At 41.7% G+C, this 27009-nt stretch overlaps 1 protein-coding gene across 3 annotated transcripts; it reads left to right on the forward strand.

The window, feature by feature from the left end:
- Window positions 1-3812: 3812 nt before the first annotated feature.
- On the forward strand, window positions 3813-26654 carry naa15b (N-alpha-acetyltransferase 15, NatA auxiliary subunit b). Of its 3 annotated transcripts, none has more exons than XR_009788086.1 (20): window positions 3813-4050; window positions 8128-8212; window positions 8309-8413; window positions 11163-11320; window positions 12389-12523; window positions 14741-14894; window positions 15121-15240; window positions 15344-15439; window positions 15575-15681; window positions 15928-16000; window positions 17208-17377; window positions 17477-17629; window positions 18728-18856; window positions 18959-19172; window positions 21678-21871; window positions 21963-22071; window positions 22206-22304; window positions 22411-22594; window positions 25154-25251; window positions 25354-25404. XR_009788086.1 is itself a non-coding variant. In XM_061770107.1 (20 exons), exons 1-20 carry the CDS (start codon window positions 3952-3954, stop codon window positions 25549-25551), a joined length of 2640 nt encoding a protein of 879 aa, XP_061626091.1. In that variant the 5' UTR covers window positions 3820-3951; the 3' UTR covers window positions 25552-26654. The 3 variants fall into 3 exon arrangements, 2 of the variants coding, with proteins under 2 accessions (XP_061626091.1, XP_061626092.1); XM_061770107.1 differs by having other exon boundaries at window positions 3820-4050; window positions 22451-22594; window positions 25354-26654; XM_061770108.1 differs by lacking the exon at window positions 3813-4050 and adding an exon at window positions 4160-4178 and having other exon boundaries at window positions 22451-22594; window positions 25354-26654.
- The last annotated feature ends 355 nt before the right edge of the window (window positions 26655-27009 follow it).

Below are 27009 nucleotides of genomic sequence, written 5' to 3' on the forward strand. Positions count from 1 at the left end.
CACTGAAAGTATTTTTATTGGATGCACCAAAGTAAACATTCAAGAGTCAGCCAACCTACTTGAGTCCTACTTGATTAGCTAGTGCTAATCACTGGTTCACCGTGCTGCCACGCTGAGGCTTAACAAGGCAAATTTTCAGCACCAATTGTTACGTAAGCGTTACGTCATACAGATGCCTGAGTGTTGTCAGAAATCCAATCTTATTTCTGTCAAAAACGGTTGCAACGATGACAGAGGTGGGGAAAAAAAAAATCGCCCTGACTCTGCACCTTTGTCCAGATCCGTAACAACATACAGTACATGGATTAGTCAATAAAGAGGAGCCTTAATAATGCTGTCTGGCAGTAGGCTAATAGTGACAATGAACCAGTAACTGTGTTGTTAGTAAGGCCCAGAACCTTGTTGCTGTGATTCATCTCTTCCAAACTCACCTCTCTTTGCTCTCTATGTAAGCCATCTCTTGTCTTCACTGCGGTCATCTTGCTCTACCTTAACTCCACAAATCGTTGCTGTTGTACATCTCTCTTCTCCTCACACCTCCTCTTATTGGCCGCCTTCTTTCTCCCTTACTCACTCGTGTATCCGCCACACACTCCCGTCCTCCCATCTGACATTGATGAATGGAGATTTGCAGCGATGACAACAGCATTACTCATGCTCAATAGCGACACCATCTTGGACAGAGAAAAACGAGATGAAGAGGGATGCTGAAGGACAGCAGGGAGGAGGGGGGGGGGGGGGGGGGGGGGGGGGTCTGCTGGCGAATGTGTGTATTGCATTCCAACACCCAAAAGCACTCTTTAAAATCTAAAAGTAAAACAACCACATGAAAGATTGAAACTCAGCATTTCCACACGTATATCCAAAAAAAAAAAAAAAAAAATCATTTTATTTTATTTATTTTTTTTAATTATTTTTTTTTTACTAGTGGTCATAATAATATTTGTAGTCGTTAAATTTGTATTAGCTGTTGTCATTAGTAGTAGTCATAGTAGAAGTATTAGTGCTCGTAGTAGTTTTATTAGTCATTGCAATATCAGACATTATTGGTAGTGCTCATAGTAGTAGTAACATTTTAATCATCATCGAGGTCGTAGTAGCCGGCACGGTGAGCGACTGGTTAGCACAGCTGCCTCACAGTTCTGAGGACCGAGGTCCAAATCCCGGCCCCGCCTGTGTGGAGTAGTCATGGTGTAGTTTAGTAACTTTTTCGTAGCACTCTTGGTCGTATTGCAGATACAGTACTGGTAATGTTAGTGAAAGTAGTACTAGTGGTGGTAACATAATAGTAGTAATGTTACAAGTATTTATAGTAATCATTATTATTTATATATTAAAAGAAGCATTTGTCAATGGAGTTGTAGTATTAGACGAAGTCATGGTGTTAAAAGGTTGTAGTTACTAGTGGTAGTGCTCATAGTAGTTTGACTTTGTGGTTATAGTAATTAGAGTAGTACATTGGTGGTGGTAGTAACTTTTAGTCGTGCTCGTAATAGTTGTAACATATTAATAGCAATGTGTGTCGTAGTCGTCTTCATTAAATTATTTGTGACGCTTTCAAGATTTGCATTTGCAAACCCCTCCACTACACCATCAGTGACTAAATAATATATATGTATTTTTTTGCACATTTCTTTGTTTAAAAATGTACATAAAGTATATGAGGATAAGCGGTATAGAAAATGGTTATAGAGTGAGAAGAGAAAAAAAGTCATTTTGGTACGGAATTTGCTGGGTGTAAAATATCTCCTAAATGTAAAGAATCGCAGCTGGCAGCTGAGCGGAACGTCAGCAACGCAGACATGGAGGCTGTTGTGGGTCCAAAATAATGGCAGCCAATATCTTCCTGTAGGCAAACACTTCTTGACACAGGCCATCAGCTCAGCCCCCACCCCGGAGGCCCTCTTATGAGTTCCATTCAGAACGACAAATGATGTGTCGCAAAGAGGGGAAGATGACTTCGGGGATCATTCTTTCTCTTCCTCCCTCTCTCGCCGGCTAATAAGGTGAGGAAATATACTGTAGGATGACCAAAGTGGAACGGCATATGCGGATACTGGGGGAGGGTATGTGTGTGTGTGTGTGTGCGTGTGTGGTGTCAAGGTGATGAATGTGGTGGTGTGGGAGTAGGAGGCCACCAGATAACAGTAGAGCAAGGCCCAAGCTCTCTCCCACCATGAATAAAACAAAACAACAAAAGTCTCGCTCTCTCTCTCTCTCTCTCTCTCTCTCTCTTTCTCTTGCTCGCTCACCCTTAATCTTTCTCTCCTACACTCACCTGTTTAACGTTGTCCTATTACAATTGGATGACTTTATTACTTAATAACCATGAAAGTCCGATTCAGAGCATTTCTCCGTTGGCCTGTTTTAACCTAATGTGTGTTTCTAAATGTATTACCACAGCCACATATATTTAGAAACCCCCACACAGTCTAATGGTAGTGCCCTATTGACTTGTTGGCAGATGATCAGCATCAAATTTTGTGTGCGGCAATTTTGATTTCACTTTTTTTTTTTTTTTTTTTTTTTGTCGAGATGACGCCATCTCGCGGTTGCAGGGTGGAACTGTGCCATTCCAGTATAAACCCGTAATGTATGTATGTCGAGAAAATACTGAATGTGCAGTACTTCCGTGTTACTCAACCTTTATTGAGTCAGGGTACATATTTTATTACACAGCTTGATTATGTACCTTGTGCTATCTAGTGGAAGAGCGTTTAGTTTTCCTGCTAACCTCTCATAACATAAAACATTTAATTAGAATCTTTATTTACTCTCGTACACTGTCTGTCTCTATTATATAGCTATGCAAAAAAAAAGAGAAACCACTGGAAAATTATCCGTTTTTCTGATTTTGTTGTTTATCAGTAGCCTATTTATTGTATGTTTGAATAAAATGTTTGTTTGTTGTTACGATAGTGTTTAAAACGTTTTACGTGTCTCTGTGTTCACGTCTTGTATTATTTATTTATTTTATTTTTTTATTTAATTTCGAATTTAGAATACACAAACACAGCAGCAATCAGTCTTCGTGACATGTTAACAGAACTGCCAAGGAAGCAGAACCATATGAAAATACAGGGGGGGGGGGCACACATACTGTAAATAAATCTGGCAGAAATAAAAAGCTGTAAATAAAGTCAGGAAATGATTAACTCAATGCAGTGGGGAATTCCTTCAAGATGGTATACATTGTCTGTTCCTTTGGTCTTTTAATTCATCTTAATGATTAAATGTACATTTCAAATTCGTTGAGGGAATTATTTAAATTGGGGGAACATGTTTTGAAACGTTTTAATGGGTAAAAATGTTTGCCATCCACAAGATGATATTTGAACACAGTTCCTCATTGTTGTTTTGAAGAAATGTCCAAATGTTACACGATCCCTCGAAAGAGAGCCCGGAAACGATGCGACTTCTATAGGCGTCGTCCAAATATGTACATCTTTCCAAAATCGTTGTTATTGGATATGAGAACTAATAACACATGGTCAGTGGTTTCAATGTTATTGTTACAAAATGAGCAGACATCTTCAATAGTAAAGTCTGGTCTCATTAGTTCTTTATAGATGGTTGGATGTTACTCATAATTTCAAAGTGTGTTTTCTTCGTGTTAGGGGCTACTGGGAGTTTAAGATACATAATTCTTCATTTGTTTACGTTAATCTCATCAAATTGACTAGGAATGCCCTTTTTCTTTTGTCTTTCAGGGAATGTTTTTTTGTGTCCATTTCTTGCAGTCAGTTGTCCGTGCAGCTCAAGTCACAGGCAGCCGCCGCCATTTTGAAGGTGTCAGTCAGGTTTTCGTCAGTGCGTCAGGGCAAAGAGACGAAGGGAGAAAGCCGAGCAATCGAACTGGGGCGCCTCGGCCAAGCAAGCCAGCGAGCCGGCCGGGCCCGTCACTCGGCTCGACTTGTCGTGCCTGTTCGCGCTAGCATTAGCTAACGTTACATGTGCTGTGAGGTCGAGGGGGAACTGATCTCATCTGCTGCTACAATGCCGACAGTTACTTTACCACCAAAAGAGAATGCTCTCTTTAAGAGGATTTTGGTGAGTTGCTCCCTTCAAAGTGGCATTATGATAAGCGGTGTCAATTTGGAGTCCTGGCGAGTTTGCAGAACCACCGGCGGTGCTCGGGCTGTTAGCACATGAGCTAGCAAAATGGGATCATTGAATGGGTGAGCTAGCCCGGCCCTGAACGTCGCTGAGTGTCACAAGAAGGCAACCGGAATGCTTGGCCGTTGTTTTGTTGTGACGGGTGCCGCCAGTTTGTTGATATTTCATAATACATGATGATTGAAGTTCAAGCAACGTGCGAATGTTGTTATGTGTCCATCACCACCAGTTAGAAAAGAACGCCTGGTCCCATTATGGCTAACTAGCTCATGGAAGCTAAGAGTTTGTCTCGTGGTACAACTGTGTGCAGTAGGACTTATTGTTTTCCCCCCTATGACTCGGTTGGTTGTTGACTTGTTTTCTTGGTTTGTCTCGCGACGGCGCGGCTAACGTAAACATATTTACAGCGAACAACTGGGACGTTCGCTAACAGGCTAATGTTAGCAGGCTAGCTAGGTGTCTTAATTCACCAATTTGGGCAGTTGTCGCTCTTAATCTGTTTGCGAGGCTTTTCCTTTGTGGTTCAAGGTCGCTGCTTGGGTTTAGCGTAGTCTTGCTTTTGGTTCAAGTGTGCCACGAGGGGAAAGTTAAGAGTGAGTGGAGTTATCTCCGGCATGATTGTGTCAGCAATTCTGTAGCACCTTCGGCCTGCCTGCCTGCCTGCCTGCCCGCTGTACTTTGGCAGCTAGCGAGGCGAGCTCCCACCCGTGCCCTCGCCCCCAGTCCATGTTTAGAGATGTCTGTTGTTCTTTAGTCGTTTGCGGAATGTTCACAACTTGGTTCGGTCTTGTCACAGCATATGTCTCCGTGTGTATATAGTGTATTTGAAGACAGTACTTTGTCTCACTCTGAACAGTTCTTGTAAACTGACAGTGCGTCAAGCGTTGGTTAGCAACATGGTTTGAGAGCTGGACTACATGCTGCCTGCCTGCCTGCCTTGTGGGTTGAACAGTCGGCACGTTCCAGTTTGACATCACCGCACACTTGAGTTCACCATAATCGTGTAACAAACACAGCCAGCCTTTAGATTTTGTTCAAAGTAACTTTTTGCAGTTGTTTGTCCGATTTTTAAAAAAAGAAAACGCCATATTATTGGTGATTTTCTTAACATTGAAGTAGAGAGTAGAGGGCTGAGCTATTATTGGGGGGCGGGCATAATCAGGATTAGGGCTGCACGATACTGGGGGAAAAAAATGACATTCTAATTTTTATTTTTAACCCTGCTATATATATTCGGGCTGTCCATTATTATTTTTTAATCTCACTTGAATTTGGATTCATAACAACTAATCACAGGCGCCAAATATACCACACACACTGCCACATTTTACTTTGAAATTGTATTTTAAACTTGTGCTTCGATGAAACGAGTTCAGTACTGCACAATATGCAAATTACCTTTGTTTTCGCTTCGGGGTGACATTTGAAGGAAAATTTGGCTCTGAGCACACCAGTGGAAGTCTCCTCACTTATTTTTGCACTGGGTAAGCATTGACCTGATCACTGACCTTAAAGCAACCTGCAATGCATTTCAGATATCCATCGATGTTTAAGGTAAAGGCGCGTGTGTGGTCAAAATAAATTCTGTGATTGATCTGAGTTACTACATGATTAATACGATAATGTTTTTGTTATTAATCCGGAGTTAACGCTGTAACTTCAACAGCACTAATTTTATATATATTAGGCTTTACACGATCAGGATTTTTTGGGCCGATCAGCGAGTTTAAAAAAAAAACGATAACCAATCACCGATCCGATCATAAAACGGAGCAATGTGTCTATTTAATTGACTTGTTAATTTACTGTATATACTTGTGTACTGTATACTGAGTACTGAGTATTAATTCTCTAGTCCAGTGATTCCCAACCAGTGTGCCGTGGCACATTAGTCTGCCATGAGCAATCTTCACGGGTGCAATGGGAAATTATAAAATGTTATTTTTTTATAATTTTTTTTTTTACAAGAAATAATGTATCTTTGTTCCTTTATTTATGCCAGTGAGGCATAGTGACAGACAGAACAAATAAATGCTTTTATTAGATGGCACAGTACATACAGTAATTACTGTGTATCTACTTTTTGTGACATTTTTGTTTGTTTGTGTGCCGAGAGATTTTCCAATTGTAAAATATGTATGCTCCGTAAAGGTTGGAAATCACTGCTCTAGTCAGTTCATGTATTCTAATCAGTCAGGTCAAACCAAAATTACAACTTGACAGAAATAATGGGTGCTAATTTACTGTAATTGAATTACTTTATTGTAATTGAATTACTTTATTGTAATTAATTAATTAATAATTGTAATTATTAGTTCACACGCACCGAAACTTTAGAGCATGCTTCGACATAACACCGGCATGTTTACGTACAACCGTTAGTGCTAGCGCTAGCTTTCTAGGCTACATAACGTTTTGTTGCCTGATTGCGAGCCGTATCGTATTAAAAGTACATGAACATACCTCAAGCAATTCTTAAATGAACGTAATCTCCCGAGCACCAGTGACGACCACCACACGTTTTTCCCCATTTTGTTCTTATAAGACACCCGTTGCGATGTCGTCATGGTAACAAGTGTACCCGGTCGTGTTTGAGTTGACAAGATAAAGCCCCGTGATTATAAAAGACGGGATGCGAAGATTTTATTCCAGTAGTCTGACATAGTGCAATCGTGAAAGACCAAATTTGTCTTGTCGTCTGATCGACGCATTACGTGTTGTCTGTCTCATTTGTTTGACTCAGAGGGCCCAGCTCTTCTAGTGAGGCCTCCTAACCCTCTTTCCCCAGGAAAATCACTTATTTTTTCACATTAGCACAACCATATGATTGACATACATTTAAAAAGGATTGCATAAGTGTACCACCACCATAGGAAAGTATCGTTTACGATTATTCACACTATTTTGCACATTATTTACTAGCAAAAAAACTAATTTACCTATTTTAAAATCATAGTCCAAAACAGAACATGGCTAAATCATTATTACTGAAAATATTGCGCTTTATTTTAAGGGTAGTTTGTTTTCCTACAGTATCCTCTTTAAAGGAGTCTGGGCTTTTTAACTTTGCACATATCTTCATATGTCTATGCTATAAACAGGGTTTAGACAGACAGATAGATTTGTTAACTTTGCTAACTTCATAATGGTTAAGAGATTTGCTATGACTGTGTTTGTAATAATGAGTGAAATGAAAACGACAAATTAAGCACGCAATCTTTGCAGTTGGTGGTTCCCGTGACATCAATATTGTGTGTACAATGAAAAGCTGTCGGTCGGTTTACCGTCTTAACAGACTTTACAAGGTAGGTGCGGGGTAGCTAGCGTGACACCAACAATCCAGATGAGTTGTTAGCTCACTCTTGTCATTTAAAATGATTAAGTAGCGTGCCAGCGTCAATACAGGTACGTGGTGGTCACTGGCCAGACACAACAGGGTACATTGTGGTGCGCATGTACACGACGGTGCTGTTGATTATTGCGTGTCCTATCTGGAAGTCGCCTTTAACGCAAATGGAATTCATAACCATGATTGAGATGGTGGCCGACTGGTTAGCGCATCGGCCTCACAGTTCTGTGGACCCGGGTTCAAATCCGGCCTCGCCTGTGTGGCATTTGCATGTTCTCCCCGTGCCTGCGTGGGTTTTCTCCGGGTACTCCGGTTTCCTCCCACATTCCGTAGGTATGAATGTGAGTGTGAAAGGTTGTTTGTTTATATGTGCCCTGCGATTGGCTGGCGACCAGTTCAGGGTGTACCCTGGCTCTCGCCCGGAGTCAGCTGGGATTGGCTCCAGCACACCCGCGACCCAAGTGAGGATAAGCGGTATGGAAAATGGATGTATAGCTTGAGATGCCATCAGAAGGTCCCATATCTATCTATCTAGCTCTCTCTTTCGCTCGCTCTCTCGCGCTTTTTTTTAACCAAGTCAATCTGTGCCTATTGAGTTTTCACAGAGTTTTATGTGCTCATGTGATCTCAATGTCTTTTTTTTTCTCTCATCTCTTTAACAGCGATGTTACGAACACAAGCAGTACAGAAATGGACTCAAGTTCTGCAAACAAATCCTGTCCAACCCCAAGTTTGCAGAACATGGAGGTTGGTAGCCAAAGTGTGTGTGCGTGTGTGTGTGTGTGTGTAAAAGAATGCATACATCAAAATGGCCGTCTTTAATCATCCTGGTGTACTTTCCAGAGACCCTGGCTATGAAGGGCTTGACCCTGAACTGTCTGGGGAAGAAGGAAGATGCTTACGATCTGGTGAGAAGAGGCCTGCGCAATGATCTCAAGAGTCACGTCTGTATCCTTAAATATTTTTCAAACGGAATTAATTTGTTAAAAGGTTGGTGGTTTCATGTTCACTGACTCAATTTGTGTGTCAAAGTGATGGTCCAGGCTCCCTTGGCAGTGGGCCGCCCCGCAAGAAGATTTGGGTTGGCAACTGGGTTCAAATTTCAGCTTGGGTCTTTCTGTGTAAAGTTGTGCTCCCTGTTTGTGGAAGGGTCCTGTTAAAGAAAAAAAATACCCAAAGATGTAAATGGGAGCATGAAAGGTTATCTGGCGCTGTGCGTCGTAGCTATATGATTTGGGTGTAACCTGCCTCTCACCAAACGTCAGCTAGGATGGGCTCCATCTTCCCTGTGAGTCTGAACATAGCAACTTCAGTAGCTACTTTCCGATGACGTTTTATACAGCTTGTGCGCCGCAGTTTGTGAAAAATATTCTTGCAATGGCACTGTGCATCTCCTTTCGAGAGTTTTAACAAGCTGTTTAAACCACTCTGTTCCATGGGTGTGAAAGAAGTCAAATCTTTCGTGTTGTAGTATCAAATGGCGTCAGTTATTTCTTTCCATCTTTTCATATTGTAGGGCATTTGTGCTTCCGTTAAGGACCTCTGCTTTATAGTGGCACTTGTCGTGCTCTTATTAGTAGTCTATTACCTTTTTGTGTCGATTGTTGAAAACGAATACATTTGTTCCCTTTGGACACAAACTAATTTTCTGCACTGTTTGCTCTTCACAACTTTTGGGTCCGCGTCATCCTTATTGTAACCAGTGTGTGTTCAAACAACTGACGCAGAATTCCTTTTGTGTACAAGCTGCTCACGTTGTACTGTCGGATCAGTATTTGCGTTTTTCTCAATGATGCGTCTGTGTAGAGGAATGGGTCGGACAATCTCACGTGGCTGCTGCTGCTGCTGCTTCTTCTGCTAGTTTTCTGGCAGCCTCACGCTTTGTGACACCTGGCTGCCTGCCGTGGGGGGAGGGGGAAAAATAACCTACATGGAAGTTTTACATCTGTTAAAATCTTTAAAAGTCAGGTGTGATTAATTTTCAATCAAGGGGCAAAATAACCTACATGGAAGTTTTACTTCGGTTAGAATCTCTAAAAGTCAGGTTCGATTCATTTTCAATGAATCGCCCAGCACTAGTGTGTGTATATCTGATGATTAGTGACAAGAGCTGTTTTTGTACAGTAGGATAATGTGTGATGCCCCAGAACATTGTGATACTGGACACTATAGGAAGGCACTTGTCCCAGTGGACTATAGTGAGCACATTTGCTTTTTTGCTTTCTTGCCCTCTCATGTATTGATAGTGTAAACCCTTGTTATAGCCCAGACTATGATCCCAAAACATTGTATCTCTTCAAACTCATTTTACAACATTACGCTTAAATGGGCAATAAATGGGTTACAGATTATTTCCACTAACCCAGGCTAACAGGGTCGCTGACATAGAAAGGTGTTCATTCATTCATTCATTTTCCATACCGCTTATCCTCATTAGGGTGGCGGGCATGCTGGAGCCTATCCCTCGAGAGGCGAGGGTACACCCTGAACTGGTCGCCAGCCAATTGCAGGGCACATATAAACAAACAACCATTCGCACTCACATTCACACCTACAGGCAATTTAGAGTCTTCAATTAACCTACCATGCATGTTTTTGGGAGATGGGAGGAAACCTGAGTACCCGGAGAAAACCCACTCAGGCACAGGGAGAACATACTATACATTCTAGAACATAAAACCACACAGACGAGGCCGGATTTGAACCCGGGTCCTCAGAACTGTGAGGCAGATGTGCTAACCAATCGTGCAGATGTGCTAACCAATCGTACACAGTGCCGCCCAAAGGTGTTCAAATCAAATGTGTTTATATAGCACTTTTCATACATTACATTACAAAGTGCTTGACAGAGATAAAAACGGAAAATTAAAATAAGAAGTATACATGAACCCACCCCTTCCATCACTACATATAAATGCAAAACACACCCACACGAACACACGCACTCCCATGTACACACGTACGCCGAATATATAGGTTAATGGTGTAGACATGGCAAGGCACTGAGGTTAGTCTCTGTCGAGATTTATCACGTCACCATACTTCATTGACACCGATGACTACTTTTCTATTAGTTAAGGCTCTTGTGGCGTTTTAGAGCATTATAGAAAGAGGGAAAAAAAAGTTGAGTTTTTCAGCAAATAGGTAACGATAACTTCTACGAAAAAGTGCAAATAGGTGATTTTGTAAACCGCAACTAGGTGGTGGTTTACTGTAAAAATGATCAGGTGGCATCTGGTGGTAAATTGTCAGATTTTTTTTTTATTGGCTTGCAAGACTATATACATACAGCTGGACAAACCTTGACCAGATAAACCTTCTTTTAACACAATAGCAAACAAATTTACAGAGGGCAAAATCTCACCCCAGTATATACTGTACTGGGTTTTGGCAAAATAAATAAAAATGTTGAAAAATTTAAAACAAATTAAATGGTTGATTAATTTGTTCATATTAGTTTTTTAAAATTCTATTATAATAAGTGTAGGGGGGGGGGAAGTTTCACAATTATTAGGTTTCTGACTTTTTAAAAAAAAAAATTGTATTTCGTATTCTCTAAAGGACCCTGGCCATCACTTAAACGTGTCAGATCTTCACCCAGCCTATCTTCCAAGTCATGGGCAGAGAAGCTCGTGTGTGTGTGTGTGTTCTGCTGTACAGTACGTTTATATGCTCCTTTACTCCATGCGTCTCCCAGGCTGGCATGTATACGGTTTATTACAGCGCTCTGATAAGAAATACGATGAGGCCATCAAGTGTTACCGAAATGCACTGAAGTGGGACAAGGACAACCTCCAGATCCTCAGAGATCTGTCCTTGCTGCAGATCCAAATGAGAGATCTGGAAGGCTACCGGGTAAATATCAATACAGGAACAAAGGCTCGATGGCTATAACCAGAGGTGGGTAGAGTAGCCAAATATTGATCTGAAGTAAGAGTACTGTTACTTGAGAATAATATGACTCAAGTAAAAGTAAAAAGTAGTCATCCAAATATTTACTTGAGTAAGAAATTACTCAATGAAAAAAATACTCAAGTAAAGAGTAATTTGTGAGTAACTTCTGATATTCATCGGCGCATGAACATCAAATAAAAAAAGAATTATGTATGGGAGTCGACATACACCTGCCACCATTTCAATTTTTAATTGCCAAAAAAACAGCAACACATGCCTTGGGCCCTACAGAAACATTATTTGCTTTATTCACTTAAATTACTTCACGAAGAAGCTGTTTGCTGACCATACTTAGTGATTGAGTGTGTGTGCGCGTGCGCTCATTTTCCCACATCCACTGCCAAAACAACAGCAAAAACATCTGCAACCTAACGCAAGGTGTTTTCTCAAGTTGGAAGTGGGCTGAAATATCAAAGTTTGGGCAGTCACAATTTAAGAGCTGCATGACAAAGCTGTTGTGTTTTGGTCTGTAAACACACTCGTCCAAAATGAGTCATTTTGATTGGCTCGTGAAGGCTCCGTGTGTGGTCATGTGACTGCCTTGTCGTCTGATTGGTGAATTGGGAGTCAAATGACAGTGTTCACGTTTGATTGGTGTAATGAGCGCCCTATGCAGAAGTCGAAGATGGAGTCTAAAAATACACACGCACGCATGAATGGATAAATAAAAGTAGCGAACAGCATTGGAACTGAGTAAAAGTATCGATCCTTTTTCACATAAATACTCAAGTAAAAGTAAAAACTACAGTGCATTTTAAGTACTCTGACAAGTACAGTTTATCGAAAATGTTACTTGAGTAAATGTAGCGCCTTACTCCTCAACTCTGGCTATAACTGAAATAGAAATTCCTTTAGTGTAAAACCAACAGTGTAGGGTTAAATTACTTGAGTCTCTTCAAGTAAAAGAATGTCACTCTGCTAGTTCGTCTGTGAAGACAGATAAACCTGTGTACCGCATTGTTCCTGTAGGAGACAAGGTACCAGCTGTTGCAGCTGCGTCCTGCTCAGCGAGCGTCCTGGATCGGCTATGCCATAGCCTATCACCTCCTGGAAGACTACGAGATGGCAGCAAAGATCATTGAGGAGTTCAGGAAAACACAACAGGTTTGGAATACTTTTGTAAATATATTCACAATGTAGAGCTTGGTATCTGTAAGCATGTCCTTTGCATCAATAACACAATAGAGTGATGTGAACTAGAGTACGTGCAGGTCTGTGACTTACTGGGCTTACACTCGCCATCTAAATCCCGATTCGTATTTGTGTTGACAATAACGAATTACCTAACGAATCAGAATAGAATCGTTACTCCTTGTACTAGTCTGAAATAAAATGTCATAGTCCAACGAATCCAATTTGATTGTTTGAAAACTATCTATTGAACCGAAAAGAGAGTACGCTGGCACATATTGGCTGCTGCTTCTCACACTGGAAAAGTTTTTCGTTGTATTTTAAAATGGCTTACTTAAACCAAGATCCCTCATTGTACGGTGGCCAAACGTAGATTCCGGGCTGGTTTTGCGCCTATCGGTGCCGTAAATCCTTGTTAGGGGGTAACAGCTGCCTTTTTTTCCTAACTAGCTGGCTTACGCACATCATCTGCCATGCTGTGTTGAATCAACTTTCTTCCATTCATTCTGCTGCGGTTGCCCGCGATGGCTCCTTTGCAGTGTTGGTTGCCGTTGCCATGAATATCTGTGCAGCTCCTCCGGTTTGGCTATCCGACACTGAATTCCATGGAGATCATCGTCGTGGTGGAGGGTTATAGATTTCCTTATCGTAGCCACTGTGGCTATGGAGGCCAACTGCAAACCCATGCACAGAAACTATGCGCAGTAAGCTAAAATGCCGGCCATAAACAAAGGCTAAAAGTCGTAAAATATTTCGTGTTTTATTATAGTAAATGCAGTGACACCAGTTGTAGCTCTTGTCAAAGTAAAGTAGTATGAAATTCTAAGATTCTTGTTTGAAAATTTAAATTTGCTGATCGCTTTTCCACACCCACTCAAATCACTAATCGAATCGCCACTGATTCGTGTATAACCCTAGTTACTTAATTCGGATCTCGCCAGTGATCGGCAAATTAGTTTCCGATTAACTTCTTAATCCATACCGAAAAACTTGAGTTCTTTAACTGCCAGAAAATTGAATAAATGCAAGGGATGCTATTCCGTAAAACGATTTGTGGCTCAAATGAGAATTGGTATGTGCCACTCGGCACCATATCCATTCTCTATAATAACGTAATTAGCTATCAGTTTTCCTAAAGACCCCTTCCTTCGAGCACATTGGCTACATAGAATACAAAGGAGGGGGTTTGTTGTCACCCAGCACACAGTTGTGTAGCAGACACATCAGCGAGGAGCAAATTCATTGTACTGCTGAATATAGGGTGTTTTAGTCACAAACACCCTACTGTTGTTTTTGAGTCATGTCATTTCCTGCCCTTCTGACACTCACTCACCTTCCTCTAAACACATATTCTCAAATGGGATCCCCCAGAGCTCTCAAAGCATCGGTCGCAGTTTATGATTAAAAAAAAAAAAAAAAAAAAAACCTAGTTTACAGTTTATGTAACTGACGTTTTCTTTTGTGCAGTCGAACTCTTAAACATACGCCATGGCGACATCACTGTTGTTCCAGTCAAAGAACAATGATTTTGACGTAAAACCCATCTACCCATAGCAGTACAATGAATTTGATCCTTGCCGAAATGCCTGCTGCATACCTTTGTGCCAAGTAACAACAAAGACCTCTCCTTCATATTTTGTTTTCATTATGCACGGAGGACAGGGTCTTGAGGAAAATGGTGGAAGTTATATTTACTGACTTTTCTGGCAATTAAAGCCCTCAAGTTTTTTCATTTTGAAAGGAGCAGGAAGCTAACTGGAAACTAATTTGCCAGTCACTGGGAAGATCGGCAGTATACCACAGACCTGGTGCAAGGAGTCCATTGATGTAGTTATTGCACATCTTTTTTAATCCTCAAGTCAGTTATTTGCTGTGCACCAGCAATTCACATTTTATCAATCAGTCTGAGTTTCAGTGCGCACACTCAACTAAACTCTTCAACTGGGATTCCTGTATGTTTGTTTGATTTACCGTTTTGGTGGATGTTCCTGTAAACTGGTGATTACAGAGGCATGAATTTAAAAAAAATAATACTTTTCTGTTAAGAACCTGGAAATGCATTTGTCAGGATCAATGTCAGTCCTTTGTTTTCTACCACCACCCCGACCTGCTCACCATGACTTGTACACATTACTCAGCAGTAACTTTTCTGCTTTTCTTTGTGTATCAAATAATGTGCATTGTATGTAGACATCTCCTGACAAGGTGGACTACGAGTACAGTGAGCTGCTGCTTTACCAGAACCAGGTGCTGAGAGAAGCAGGTCTTTACAAGGAGGCTTTAGAGCATCTGTCAAACTATGAAAAGCAGATTTGTGACAAACTGGCAGTGGAAGAGACGAGGGGTGAGTCAAGTCTCTCAATAGAGACAGCCCCTCCATCCATCTGAAGTTTTAACATTGAAATGCCGAAATTTTTGCTATATAGTTACATGCCGCTAAATGTCTATACTGTTAGTTGCTGGCTGTGTTAGTGGCTCGGGTGAGTGTGTTTGTGATTTGAATAAAAAAAAATGCTTCATTTGGAATCGGCTACATTCTGGGCTCGGTTGTATGTGTGTTTCGCCGTTAGGGGAATTGCTGTTAAAGTTGGAGCGTCTGGATGAGGCTACAGATGTCTACCATCGCATGCAGGAGAGAAACCCAGAAAACTGGTCATATTATCATGGCCTGGAGAACGCACTAAAACCAAGTAAGATGTTGTATTTCCTTTTTAGAATCACCAGCAATGAAAGCTGTTAAAAACTGAAATGTCAGTGTATTCAATTTCCATTTCTTCTTTGTTACTTTCCTAGGCAGTCTGGAGGAGAGACTTAAGGTCTATGAAGATGCCTGGGAAAAGTTTCCAAAAGGCCTCGTTCCTCGCAGACTCCCCCTCAACTTTCTTACCGGTGTGAACAATAATCAGTCTTCTACTAACAAACTAATAGTAACTCCACTTCTAAGAACAAGCTAATAATAGATTTAGATACTTATGGATGTTACCCCCCACCTTAAATCTATCACACCACGTCTTTATCTTGTAGGTGAGAAGTTCAGAGAGTGTCTTGACCGGTACCTGAGGATGAACTTCAGCAAAGGATGTCCACCTGTCTTCACCACCCTGAAATCTCTTTACAACGACAAAGAAAAGGTGACATCAGTGCTTGAGTGATGACTGTTAACTATTTTTGAATAACACACTTCTTCCCTTTCTCACAACATACACTACCAGTCAAAGGTTTTGACACATTCTCCCACGCTAGTGAATGAGAAACCTTGTCCTTACTTTCGACTGATAGTGGAAATATTGCATAATAAGTAGCTAAGCTAATTATTGGATAATAATAATTGGTTTGAAAAACTGTTACTTTTTTAAGTCAGTACTTTTTAATTGCAGGTGTCAATTATAGAAGAATTGGTGGTCGGCTTTGAGACCTCATTAAAAAGCTCCAGACTGTTCAGCCAAAATGGTAAGAGCAAACACCTGAGCATATTGCAATCGAAATCCGTTGACAGGAATCGTCCGGCTTTCGGCTTGATTATCCCCAGTCACTCACCAACACTAAAGGGAGAGTTTGACATTTTCAAACTGCTAGCAAGATTTGAATGTAGCCTCACTTCAATACGCCCTTCCCCTCTCGAGTCTATGACCAAAACCACGCCCCTCCTGACGTGAACATGCACAAGATGTGCACTGTAAACAAGCCAATGCTGATATGTCAGTAGCATGGCTTATTCGTGATGCGTTGCAAAAAAAACTTAATGTTATCAGATTGAAGTTTTCTTTTTTTGGAATGTACAATCAAAAATCAAAACAGGTGATACTACTAACCTGTCGGGCAGGAATGTTGTTAATTCCGCATTTGTTGTGAATCCTCTCAACTGCCTGTGGCTCCGTTATCTCTGAAAGGCCACTTCTATGTGTAAAGGAGGCAAGCAAATGTGCTGGTCGAGTACAGGAACAACTTGGGCTTTTAGTCTCGCGGTTAGCGCATTCAGCTCTGAACCGGTGACGATGATGGCGGCTCGTGTTCTATCTTGGATCTATCCAATTCCTTCTTTTTAACTTTATCTGCTAACCAGAGGTGGATATTCTGCGATAACTTCACCAAAGCTCCTGAAGCACCCGGAAACAAGTCAGTGCAAGGCTGTGGGGATGTGCCTTTGACTGCACAGCAAATGATTGACACCTGGTCAGTCACACCCTCTGTCTCTGATATGATGTTTCTCCTCGGGCACGGTGGTTCCTTAAAAATCCAATTAGAGGTAAAAGATGGGGCCAGAGAGGGATGTTAATTTATTATTTGTTTTTTTACAGATCATTTTACCAATGTTCTACTGTCAGGTTTATACTGAAAGTAGAAAAAAGTTGTAAATTGAAAACTCCCCCCGATAATAGACAGGCACCTGCAAGTTGCAGTGATTGTGGTTAAAAGGGCACCAGTATGATGAATTTTGACACTTTAAAAAAATAATAATAATAATCTTTTGAGACATGGGTTATTCAGCCACAACTAGCCCAACATGTAGGCAACAGCATTCGTATAAGAGGGGCTACTATTGTAGTCGCAGGGCTCTTCTAATCAAAAAATTGACAATTGACAACAGGCATTCCTTGTTGCAGTCTGATGCATACTTGTATCAAGATAAGCTTACATCTTCTTCCCCCTGTCATAGATGATGGTAAAGAGGAGCCACCAACAACATTGCTTTGGGTGCAATACTTCCTGGCTCAGCACTATGACATGGTTGGCCAACAGACACTGGCTCTCGAATATATCAACACAGCCATTGAGAGTACGCCAACCCTCATTGAACTCTTCCTTATCAAAGCAAAGATTTACAAGGTAACCTTTGCTATATCACGTCACATATTGCTGTCTGCATTTGTATACTGTATATCACTGTATATCGTTGCGATATTTATTGTGTTTATCCTCTGCCAGCATGCGGGGAACATCCGAGAGGCAGCCCAGTGGATGGATGAGGCACAGGCTCTGGACACCGCTGACAGATTCATCAACTCCAAGTGTGCCAAGTACATGCTGAAGGCTGGCATGATCAAAGAGGCGGAGGAGATGTGCTCCAAGTTCACACGGGTGGGAAAGCGCACACAATTACATGCTGAAAGCAGGGGGGGGGACACAGCATGGTGGCAGATTTGAGGGGGGGAGAGGGAGAAAGTGGATCCAACATGGTGTGAAGCTAGCACCGCTTGGTAGCCAGCAGGCTAAGTAACCAGCAAATGACCAGCGTTTTGAGAGCGTAGGTTTCGGGACGGAACATACGGTACAACTAAGTCAGCGAGATAAGAGGGTTCTGACCCGTGTAATATTTTATAAGTAGCAGGACCTTAAAATCGCATCTCAAGTAGACCTGGAGCCAGTGCAAGTTGGGCAGAATGGGGGTGATCTCGAGCTTTTTCGTCCTCGTCAAGTCTTGCTGCAGTGTTTTGTACAAACTGCAGGCTTTTAATACAAGATGTGGGAAGACCAGAATCCTGTCGATCTCCCGCTCTATTCTTCCCTCACTCGTGAACAAGACCCCAAGATACTAGAACTCCTCCACTTGGGGCAGGATCTCATCCCCGACCCAGCGAGGGTACTCCACTTTTCCGACTGAGGACCATGGCCTCAAATTTTGAGGTGCTGATTTTCATCCCACCCGTTTGACACTCGGATGTGAACCGTTCAAGCCAGAGTTGGGAGATCACGGCCTGATGGAAGCCATCAGAACCACATCATCTGCAAAAAGCAGTGACGTGATACGGATGTCACCAAACCGGACCCCCTCAAAACCCCGGTTGAAAACGAATCCGATTTACTGCCGGCAATGTGGACCAAACTCTGAAACTGGTCGTCATGTTTTTATTGTTTAGTTAAAAAACCTGCAAAAAAAATTCCTCAAAATTAGAGTTGCTCTCAAATGAAGACATTATTAGCAAAACTGCTCTTCAAAGAAAACAAATAATTCAATAATACTAAATAAATATATATGAAATATAATAATATTGAACTGCCCCAAAAGTGGTTTTAAATATTTGCTTTTATGTTACTAGTTGAGTAAGATCTATTTTGAACTGGCATCAAAATATAGATCATTATGAAAAGGCCGTAAGGGTTGCATATCTTGTTTGTTTCTTGTAGCTTAGACACGGTAATTGACTGTGTCATTCATACCTGCGTGTCTTTGTCCAGGAGGGGGCATCAGCAGTGGAAAACCTGAATGAGATGCAGTGTATGTGGTTCCAGACAGAGTGTGCACTTGCCTACAAGGGTATGAACAAGTATGGGGAGGCTCTCAAGAAATGCCATGAAATTGAAAGGGTAGGTTTTACCGAACAGGGATGATGCCTTACAGTTGTGCATAATCTGCAGATTTGATTAATTTCCATATCACATCTATTCCTCTCACGTGTGCTGATTCAGCACTTTGTGGAGATTACGGATGACCAATTTGATTTCCACACCTACTGCATGAGGAAGATGACGCTGCGCTCATACGTGGACCTGCTGAAACTTGAGGACGTGCTTCGGATGCATCCCTTTTATTACAAGGCTGCCGTTACTGCCATTCAGATATACCTGAGCCTCCACGACAATCCTCTGACTGATGACAGCAAGGAATTGCAGGCGGACACTGGTAAAGAAAAAACCTTTTGGTGAATTTTTCTATAAATGTTGCCTGTTAACATGTAACCAGTGTGCAGTAAAATTATATAAATTGAGCATACTGATATACAAGCCGTACACACTCGTTCATTCATTCATCTTCCGTTCCGCTTATCCTCACAAGGGTCGCGGGCGTGCTGGAGCCTATGCCAGCTGGCTTCGGGCAGGAGCGTACGCACTCAAATGTTTCAGAAATTCAACATTTTTTCGCATTTAAGACTCAGTGGTTTATAAGCACATACAAATATGAGAGAAAAGAAAAACTGCCAACCTTACTGTAGAAAATAAACCCAAGTGGAAACAGTGCAAATTTCACACGAAAACAAACAGTTGTATCATCGATTTATGTACTCATAAAGTTCATTCGCTGCGGCCCAATCGCCATTTTCAATGGTCAGGTGCAATGCCAACTTGAAGGCATTATGGTAGGCGTTATGTCAGAAGAAACCTACAATCTCGGGTCTAAATGACTACAGGCCTGTCGCCTTGACAGCTGTGGTCATGAAGTCCTTTGAAGGTCTCGTGCTGGACCACCTCAAGAGCGTCACAGGTCCCCTGCTGGACCCCCTGCAGTTTGCCTACCGGGCGAACAGGTCTGCGGATGATGCAGTCAACATGGGACTGCACTTCATCCTAGAACACCTCGACAGTGCAGCGACCTACGTGAGGATCCTGTTCATGGACTTCAGCTCAGCGTTAAACACCATCATCCCTGAACTCCTTTCCTCCAAGCTTCTCCAGCTCAGCGTCTCACCTGCCATCTGCCAGTGGATTTACAGCTTCCTGACGGGCAGGACACAGCAGGTGAGGCTGGGGGAGGCCACCTCACCCACACGCAGCATCAGCACTGGGGCGCCCCAAAGTTGTGTCCTCCCTCCGCTGCTCTTCTCTCTCTATACGAACGACTGCACCTCAACGCCACCCGGCTGTCAAACTCCTGAAGTTTGCAGATGGCACCACTGTCATCGGCCTCATCAAGGACGGTGACGAGTCTGCATAGCGACAGGAAGCGGAGCGGCTGGAGCTGTGGTGAGGCCGACACAACCTGGGGCTGAACACGCTCAAGACTGTAGAGATCATCATGGACTTCAGGAGGCATCCTTGGCCACAGCTGCCCCTCACGTTGTCCAGCTGCCTTGTGTCAACCGTCGAGACCTTCAAGTTCCTGGGAATTACAGTCTCTCAGGACCTGAAGTGGTGACCAACATCAACTCCGTCCTCAAAAAGGCCCAGCAGAGTATGTACTTTCTGCGGCTTCTGAGAAAGCACGTCCTGCCACCGGAGCTGCTGAGGCAGTTCTACACAGCAGTCATCGAATCAGTCCTGTGTTCATCCATCACAGTCTGGTTTGGTGCTGCTACAAAAAAGGACAAACTCCGACTGCAACGGACAATCAAAACTGCTGAAAGGATTGTCGGTACCCCCCTACCCACCCTTGAGGACTTGCACGCTGCCAGAACTAAGACAAGAGCATGCAAAATCCTCTCGGACCTGCCACATCTCGGTCACCAGCTCTTCCAGCTCCTTCCCTCAAGTAGGCGCTACCGATCAATGCAAAATAGAACTAGCAGAGATTCCAACCGCTTCTTCCCTCTTGCAAGCAACTTCTTAAACACCTAACCTACAATTCCATTGCAACACGCTTGAGTTTGTTGTCACATTTCTGTCGGGCCAATTATATATTACTCATGCACTCGGTGTAGTAGTCTCGCCACGCTGCACTATTTGCATATCTGTTGTTGACCAATACTGGCCACTCATGCCAGAGTAGCATCTGCTCCATTTGCACACTGACTGAGGAGTATCTGAAACATTTGCACAATCAACATTGTCCCAGATTATCGCACTACTCGCTTGAAGTCTCGGCACCCTTTGCACACTGGACTATTGCAATATTAGTCATTCGAACTGCTCTAAGTGCGAGAGGACTCTGCATCTTTTTGCACAATTGTTAAAAAAATCAAAATGTACCGGCATTACCAGATAACTAGCAACCCTTTATTGCTCAGCCACTGTTTTTTGTCAATGTCTTTATGTCTCAAAAGTGTTCTCTGTCAATTGACTGTCTGTTGTCGTACTAGAGCGGCTGCAATTACCGGAGAGCAAATTCCTTGTGTGTTCTTTGGACATACTTGGCAAATAAAGATGATTCTTATTCTGAGAATTGTGACAGTGTGCGCTTGAGCTGAGAATATCTCAGTACTCAGTACTGATCCGAATGCTTCAATGTGTGTGGATTTATTTTTAAAACATGAACAGTTAACACTTAAACGTTGAACTATTCATGAACAGTAAACATGATTCTGGTGAGTTAAAGAGAAGCTAAGAATACACGATAACGTGACACTGCTGGGATCAGGACTATCCGCACAAAGGCAGCTTCGTTGTTTAAGCCGTAGTGTTATAAACCTGCGGGTGGTAGTGGCTTATGGCCCAACTCTGAACTGTGCTGTAATTCTTTGTTACTGTCCTGCAGCTAACCTGTCGGACAAAGAGCTGAAGAAGCTCAGAAACAAGCAGCGGAGAGCTCAGAAGAAGGCCCAGCTGGAGGAAGAAAAGAAGAATGCAGAGAAGGAGAAGCAGTTAAAGAATCAGAAAAAGAAGAAGGAGGATGACGATGAAGAGATTGGGGGCCCAAAAGAGGAGCTCATTCCTGACAAATTGGTCAAGGTTTGTTTTCGATTATTATATCGTAAAGTCTTTCCAATTGCTATGTAGGTCACAGTACGGTTAACTGTTTGTCCCGACATTGTGTTTGCAGGTAGAAAATCCACTGGAAGAAGCAGTTAAGTTCCTGATACCTCTCAAACACCTTGTCAAAGATAAAATTGACACACACCTACTGGCATTTGAAATCTACTTCAGAAAAGGTTTGTCATTTCACCGCAATGGGATGGGAAGCGCTGTGTAACTATTGTGTATTCTATGATCATTGAAATTGCTGTGAAAAGATATAGCTTATTTATGAATACTTTATAATTCGGTTTGGGTATTGTCTTTTCAGAAAAGTACCTGTTGATGCTCCAATCAGTGAAAAGGGCATTCGCCATTGACCCAGACCACCCATGGCTACACCAGTGTCTAGTGCGCTTCTTTAAAGGAGGTAAAATAAATGAATTTCAACAATTTTCATTTCTGCCCAACTGTACTTTCTCTATGTATACTATATATACTTTGTTCACCTGGTTGTTGTTTTTACCTCCATCCAGTCACACACAACTTACACTCAGCTGTCTTCCTTCTGCTCAGTCTCAGAGAGCAAAGAGCTGCCCGAGGTGGTTCGGACAGTCTTGAAGCAAGAAGTCACTCGACTCTTTGGCGACAGCAACGCGAAGAGCTTCAACCAGGCCTTCCTCTCCAAACACTCCAACTCAATACCACATCGACTGGCTGGTATGTCTTTGTGGGGTGGAGGAGCATGTGCGCCCGCACACACACACTCACACACACACACACACACGTAGTGCTGTGCGATATGGACAAAATTGTATATCTCGAAACCAATATTTATCCCAATGTAGTATTTTTTTTTCCTTGAAATTTCATGAAATTAATGGCATATTTCTCCATTTATTTACAAACACATTTTATTTATAATACACAATATAATGAATGAAAGATACTGTAAATAAAAATACAATAAAACACAAATATCTAGTGAAAAATTGTTGTGCTCATAAGTTTACATACCCTGGCAGAATTTATAAGGTGTACCACTCTTCAAAGAAAAGATGAATTATCAGACAAAACATGATTGTTTTATTGAAATTAAACTATATGGCATTTCATAATTGGACAATCATGAAATAAAACAGCAATAAAGAAAATGAGATGGTCCCTGTTGCAAGTTCGTTCTTAATACCGTGTACCCGCCCCCCCCCCCCCCCCATTTAAATTTCCCTCCAATATTTTGTGATAACGTGGTTGTGGGATTTTCTTTGCATCCCAAACGGTCTTCTTGGCAGTTTTGGTTTAAATCTATGTTGATCTACTTGACTGTGGCTTGGTATCAACAGAACCACTAATTTTCCACTTCATCAGAGTTTGAACTCTTTAAATATCTATTTTTTTAGTTTTAGCTCACAGGTCCTTTGACATTTCTTTTACTTTCCTAATGGCTCAGTATCCAACAATGTCAGTGCAGCCTTAAATGAAATGTGCAGGGCTCTCAAGAGCTTTAAAACATGACTATTGTATACACAGACTCTCATTACAAACAAGTCATGGGTGTGGAAACCTGTCCTTAATAGCCATTTAAACCTGTGCTCTCAAAAATAAACTGTTTTCAATTCCCATCACCTCGTCAACTCTTTCAGGCTTGAAACATTGGCTTTTACATGTAACTATATACTGTTAAAGTACTGTGCTATGTACTGTTTTATTTATTTTTGTATTTTAATTTTTGAAATTCTTTTTTTCATCACTTATTGGTGTTGATGTAACTTTGGTGCTTTGTCGCAACTCCACATTGTCTCTGTATGGTTCTTCATGTCGTGTTTTTAATTATTAGAGAAGATTCAATGTTTTCGCTAGCAACGACTTGTTCGTGGCATGTTTTGGAGTTTACCGTTTTCTGGCCGGTCCGACTAAAGCCAAACCATTGAATTACGGTTCCCTCTTTTCAGCAGTCAAATGCTTGGGCTGTTTCCACTTTTTCTGTTGTTTACATCCACGTTCTTCCAACTGTGACGTAAACAAGTATTTGCGGGTGATGTGATAATGCTACCACAAAAGTAGTAGCCTTGCTGTGGTTACATTAACCTTTATTCATTGTTAATACATTGTTAGTGTAGTCACTCTTGTCACACAAAAACTCAGTAACTCTTACTCTCTTGAAGCGTATGCACACTGCACAGACTCCGTTTATTGAACTAGCATGTGAACAGCGAAACATAAATAGGGTTGGGAATCGTTTGAATTTGAGCAATTATGGTCCTGGTTCCGGTTCCAAACGCTTCTCGGTTCCAATTATTTTAGGGGGCTGGGTCCAAAACGTTTGCACGGTGTAAATAAGGGGTGTCCAAATTATGAACATCCATTTTCTTAGCAGCCCGCATAGACTAAAATTAACATTTTACTCGAGGTTCTTTATAACCAATATCAATATCAAACCTATGAGCTAAAAGGCAACGTGTGTATAACTAACCCAATTAATTGTTTCAGCTAAAAGTTAAATATAGCATTGTTAAAATAGTTATTTTATCATGTCAAATGTTTAATGTGCGCAAGTTTTAACTTGAATTCCTTTTTTAAGCATGTAGGCTATTATTTTGAACTCAGCATTTTGGCACGAAAGATAACTTCACAAGACACCGCTAAAAACTAAAGTTAAATGAGATGGCATGAAAGAGAGTAATGAATGGAACCAATTGCTCTGTCAAAATTCCTTTACGTACCCACCGATGGGACACAAGGTTAGTGATATTGTGAGACGTTTATGTGAATTTATTGTGATGTAAAGTTGCTAATTTGACCTTTTGAAGTTTTAGCGCAATGTTAAGCTTGTAATGTGACTGTTTCCACTTTCTTTCCAGTGTGGTAAAATATTTTTGATTTTTGTGCCTGTCATCAGCTCTTACATTTGGTTTGAAGACAAATAAATGCTAAATACCATCAGTGGAAGAGTGCAACCCATCGTTTAAGTTGTTAGCTACCTCCGTGTTGGCATAGACGTATTTTATTGTTACACACGCACCCAATTGACTTTAATCCATAATTGGATTAGTCATGCCTGGAGAGTGGGGCACGAGAATGACGTAATAGAATGGCAACTTCTGTTGTTGCGGACACTACATTAGTGTAGCAACAGAGCTTACACAATATCCCACACATGAAAATAACAATAGAAACGATAGACGCTTAGATCGCACTTCGATATATATTGTAATATCACACAGCACTACACGCATGCACATAATCAGCTGACAAATAAACATCTTGTCTTTCCTGCAGCTGCTAAGATGATGGTGTACATGGACTCGTCGACACTGTCAAAGGCAGTTGAATTGGCTACCGCACTCGATGAGTCACTCAACAACAGATCTATCCAGGCATGTTTATTCATGGAGTTGTGTGCAACATTTAAGTAATGTATGTAAATGTAGTGCTCTCAATGAACAGAGTTTGATTTCAGTGCACTTGTTTTTATTCAGATCTGCACAGAGGTCCTGGAGAATCTTCGGAGCGGCTACCTGGGTGACTCTAAGGAGTGTGCTGAGTCGTATCGCGCAGAGTGTCACAAGCTTTACCCCTACACATTAGCTTTCATGCCCCCTGGATACGAGGAGAACACCAAGATCGCTAATGGAGACGTTTCCACAGAAACAGAAGAGCTAGCCAACGAGATGTGAGCATGACCAGACAAAGGTGGATGAGAAAAGGAATAGGGCCTTGCACAGAGCCTTGTGGTACGCCTGGCAGTCATTTTATAGAGCCAGACACACGGGAAGCGAAATAGATTTTCGTTCTTTGGCTCAGCTTAAATTGGGTCTGACCCGGCATGGCTTGGCTCTTTCCCATATGCTGAAAATCAGGACTGTATGCGTGTGTGTTTGCGTGTGTGTATGTCATGGGTGTGACTGAGTCTTGAGCATGTGTGCGGTTTTGTTTATTTGTGATAAAGGGGAGGAAGATAACAAAATGGCCATTTTACTTTTTTAATAGCGCAACCGACCACACTGAATATTAAAGAAAACCACAGTTATTGGCAAACGTTAGGGTAAAACTGACCTGACTGGTTTCTCTGAGATGACAACCACTGGAGTTTGACTCTGCTGCTTCTACAAGCCCATCGGTTGTTTATTTTACAAGCAAAGCTAATTTAAAAAAAAAAAAAAAAAAAAACGGGACACAGCTGTCACTTGGGAGCAATAGTCCGCTCAGTGAATTTGATCCAACAGGTCAGCAGGAAGCTGAGCAGAAAGAGTTCATGAGGACTTCAAGTAGATGCTAAGGACATCCATCAAGCACAGGTGAATTTGGATCTGCCGTAACAATCATTTCAGCACCAGTGGACAGTCATTCTACTCACCGCTGTGCAGCAGTGACAACACGGCCTGACTTCTTTGGGAAGGCAGCCTGGAAGAAGGCACTCCCCTTGTTGTATTATTATGGTCTGTTACTACAGAGCGGCTCGTAGCATAGAATGAAAACTGCGAGGTTGTTTTCTCTGGTTCTTATACACTGCTACTACTACTACTGCTCGACATGTTCACACTTAGGGGAAAGTGGTGTATCTAAGCAATATCATACACGCCTTCTGTCCATCATGCAACAGTCATGATTTTACATCAGAGTCAAGTGGTACCGTGTTGGATTTTTTGCATCTACATTATAACTCATGCAGAAGGGTCTTCCATTGAAATCCAAAAGACTCTTCGGAAGGTAAGAATTTGTCATCCAAACCTGTTCTCTGGGGTCAAATATTAAAATGCAAAGATTTCAGCACCCAAAATTTGCTCCGTTTTCTTTTGTTAACCCCATTTCCCTTATTTCTTGCCCTTTTCCCTCGAATTTGGGTTCTAATGTGAAAGATGACATCTGAGATGGCAATGTAAGATATCTCTGGATTTTTTTTATTAAAACGAAACAAAGGAAAACTTTGGGTTTTTTTTTTTTCTTTTGTTTTAAATTGCGTTTGTTGGTGTAGTTAGACTGGTGGTGTCCTGGTTCTAAAGTCACCCTGATTAAGTGTCAATCATTGCCAAGCTTCAGTACAAATGAACATTTTATAGACAAACCTCTGAGTCTAACATAACGGTCCATTTCTGTCTCATTTCTGTGTGCATTATATCATCTGTTGTTACACA

Source organism: Phyllopteryx taeniolatus, chromosome 4 (assembly GCF_024500385.1).
Source record: "Phyllopteryx taeniolatus isolate TA_2022b chromosome 4, UOR_Ptae_1.2, whole genome shotgun sequence".
Classification (NCBI taxonomy): Eukaryota; Metazoa; Chordata; class Actinopteri; order Syngnathiformes; family Syngnathidae; genus Phyllopteryx; species Phyllopteryx taeniolatus.

Bases quoted from the DNA above. Each gene is read 5' to 3' on its own strand.
- naa15b (XM_061770107.1), top strand. From the start codon at position 3,952: ATGTGCTGTGAGGTCGAGGGGGAACTGATCTCATCTGCTGCTACAATG. The intron at 8,414-11,162 runs GTATCCTTAAAT...TGCGTCTCCCAG, and splicing joins TGATCTCAAGAGTCACGTCT to GCTGGCATGTATACGGTTTA. The intron at 15,241-15,343 runs GTAAGATGTTGT...TTACTTTCCTAG, and splicing joins GGAGAACGCACTAAAACCAA to GCAGTCTGGAGGAGAGACTT.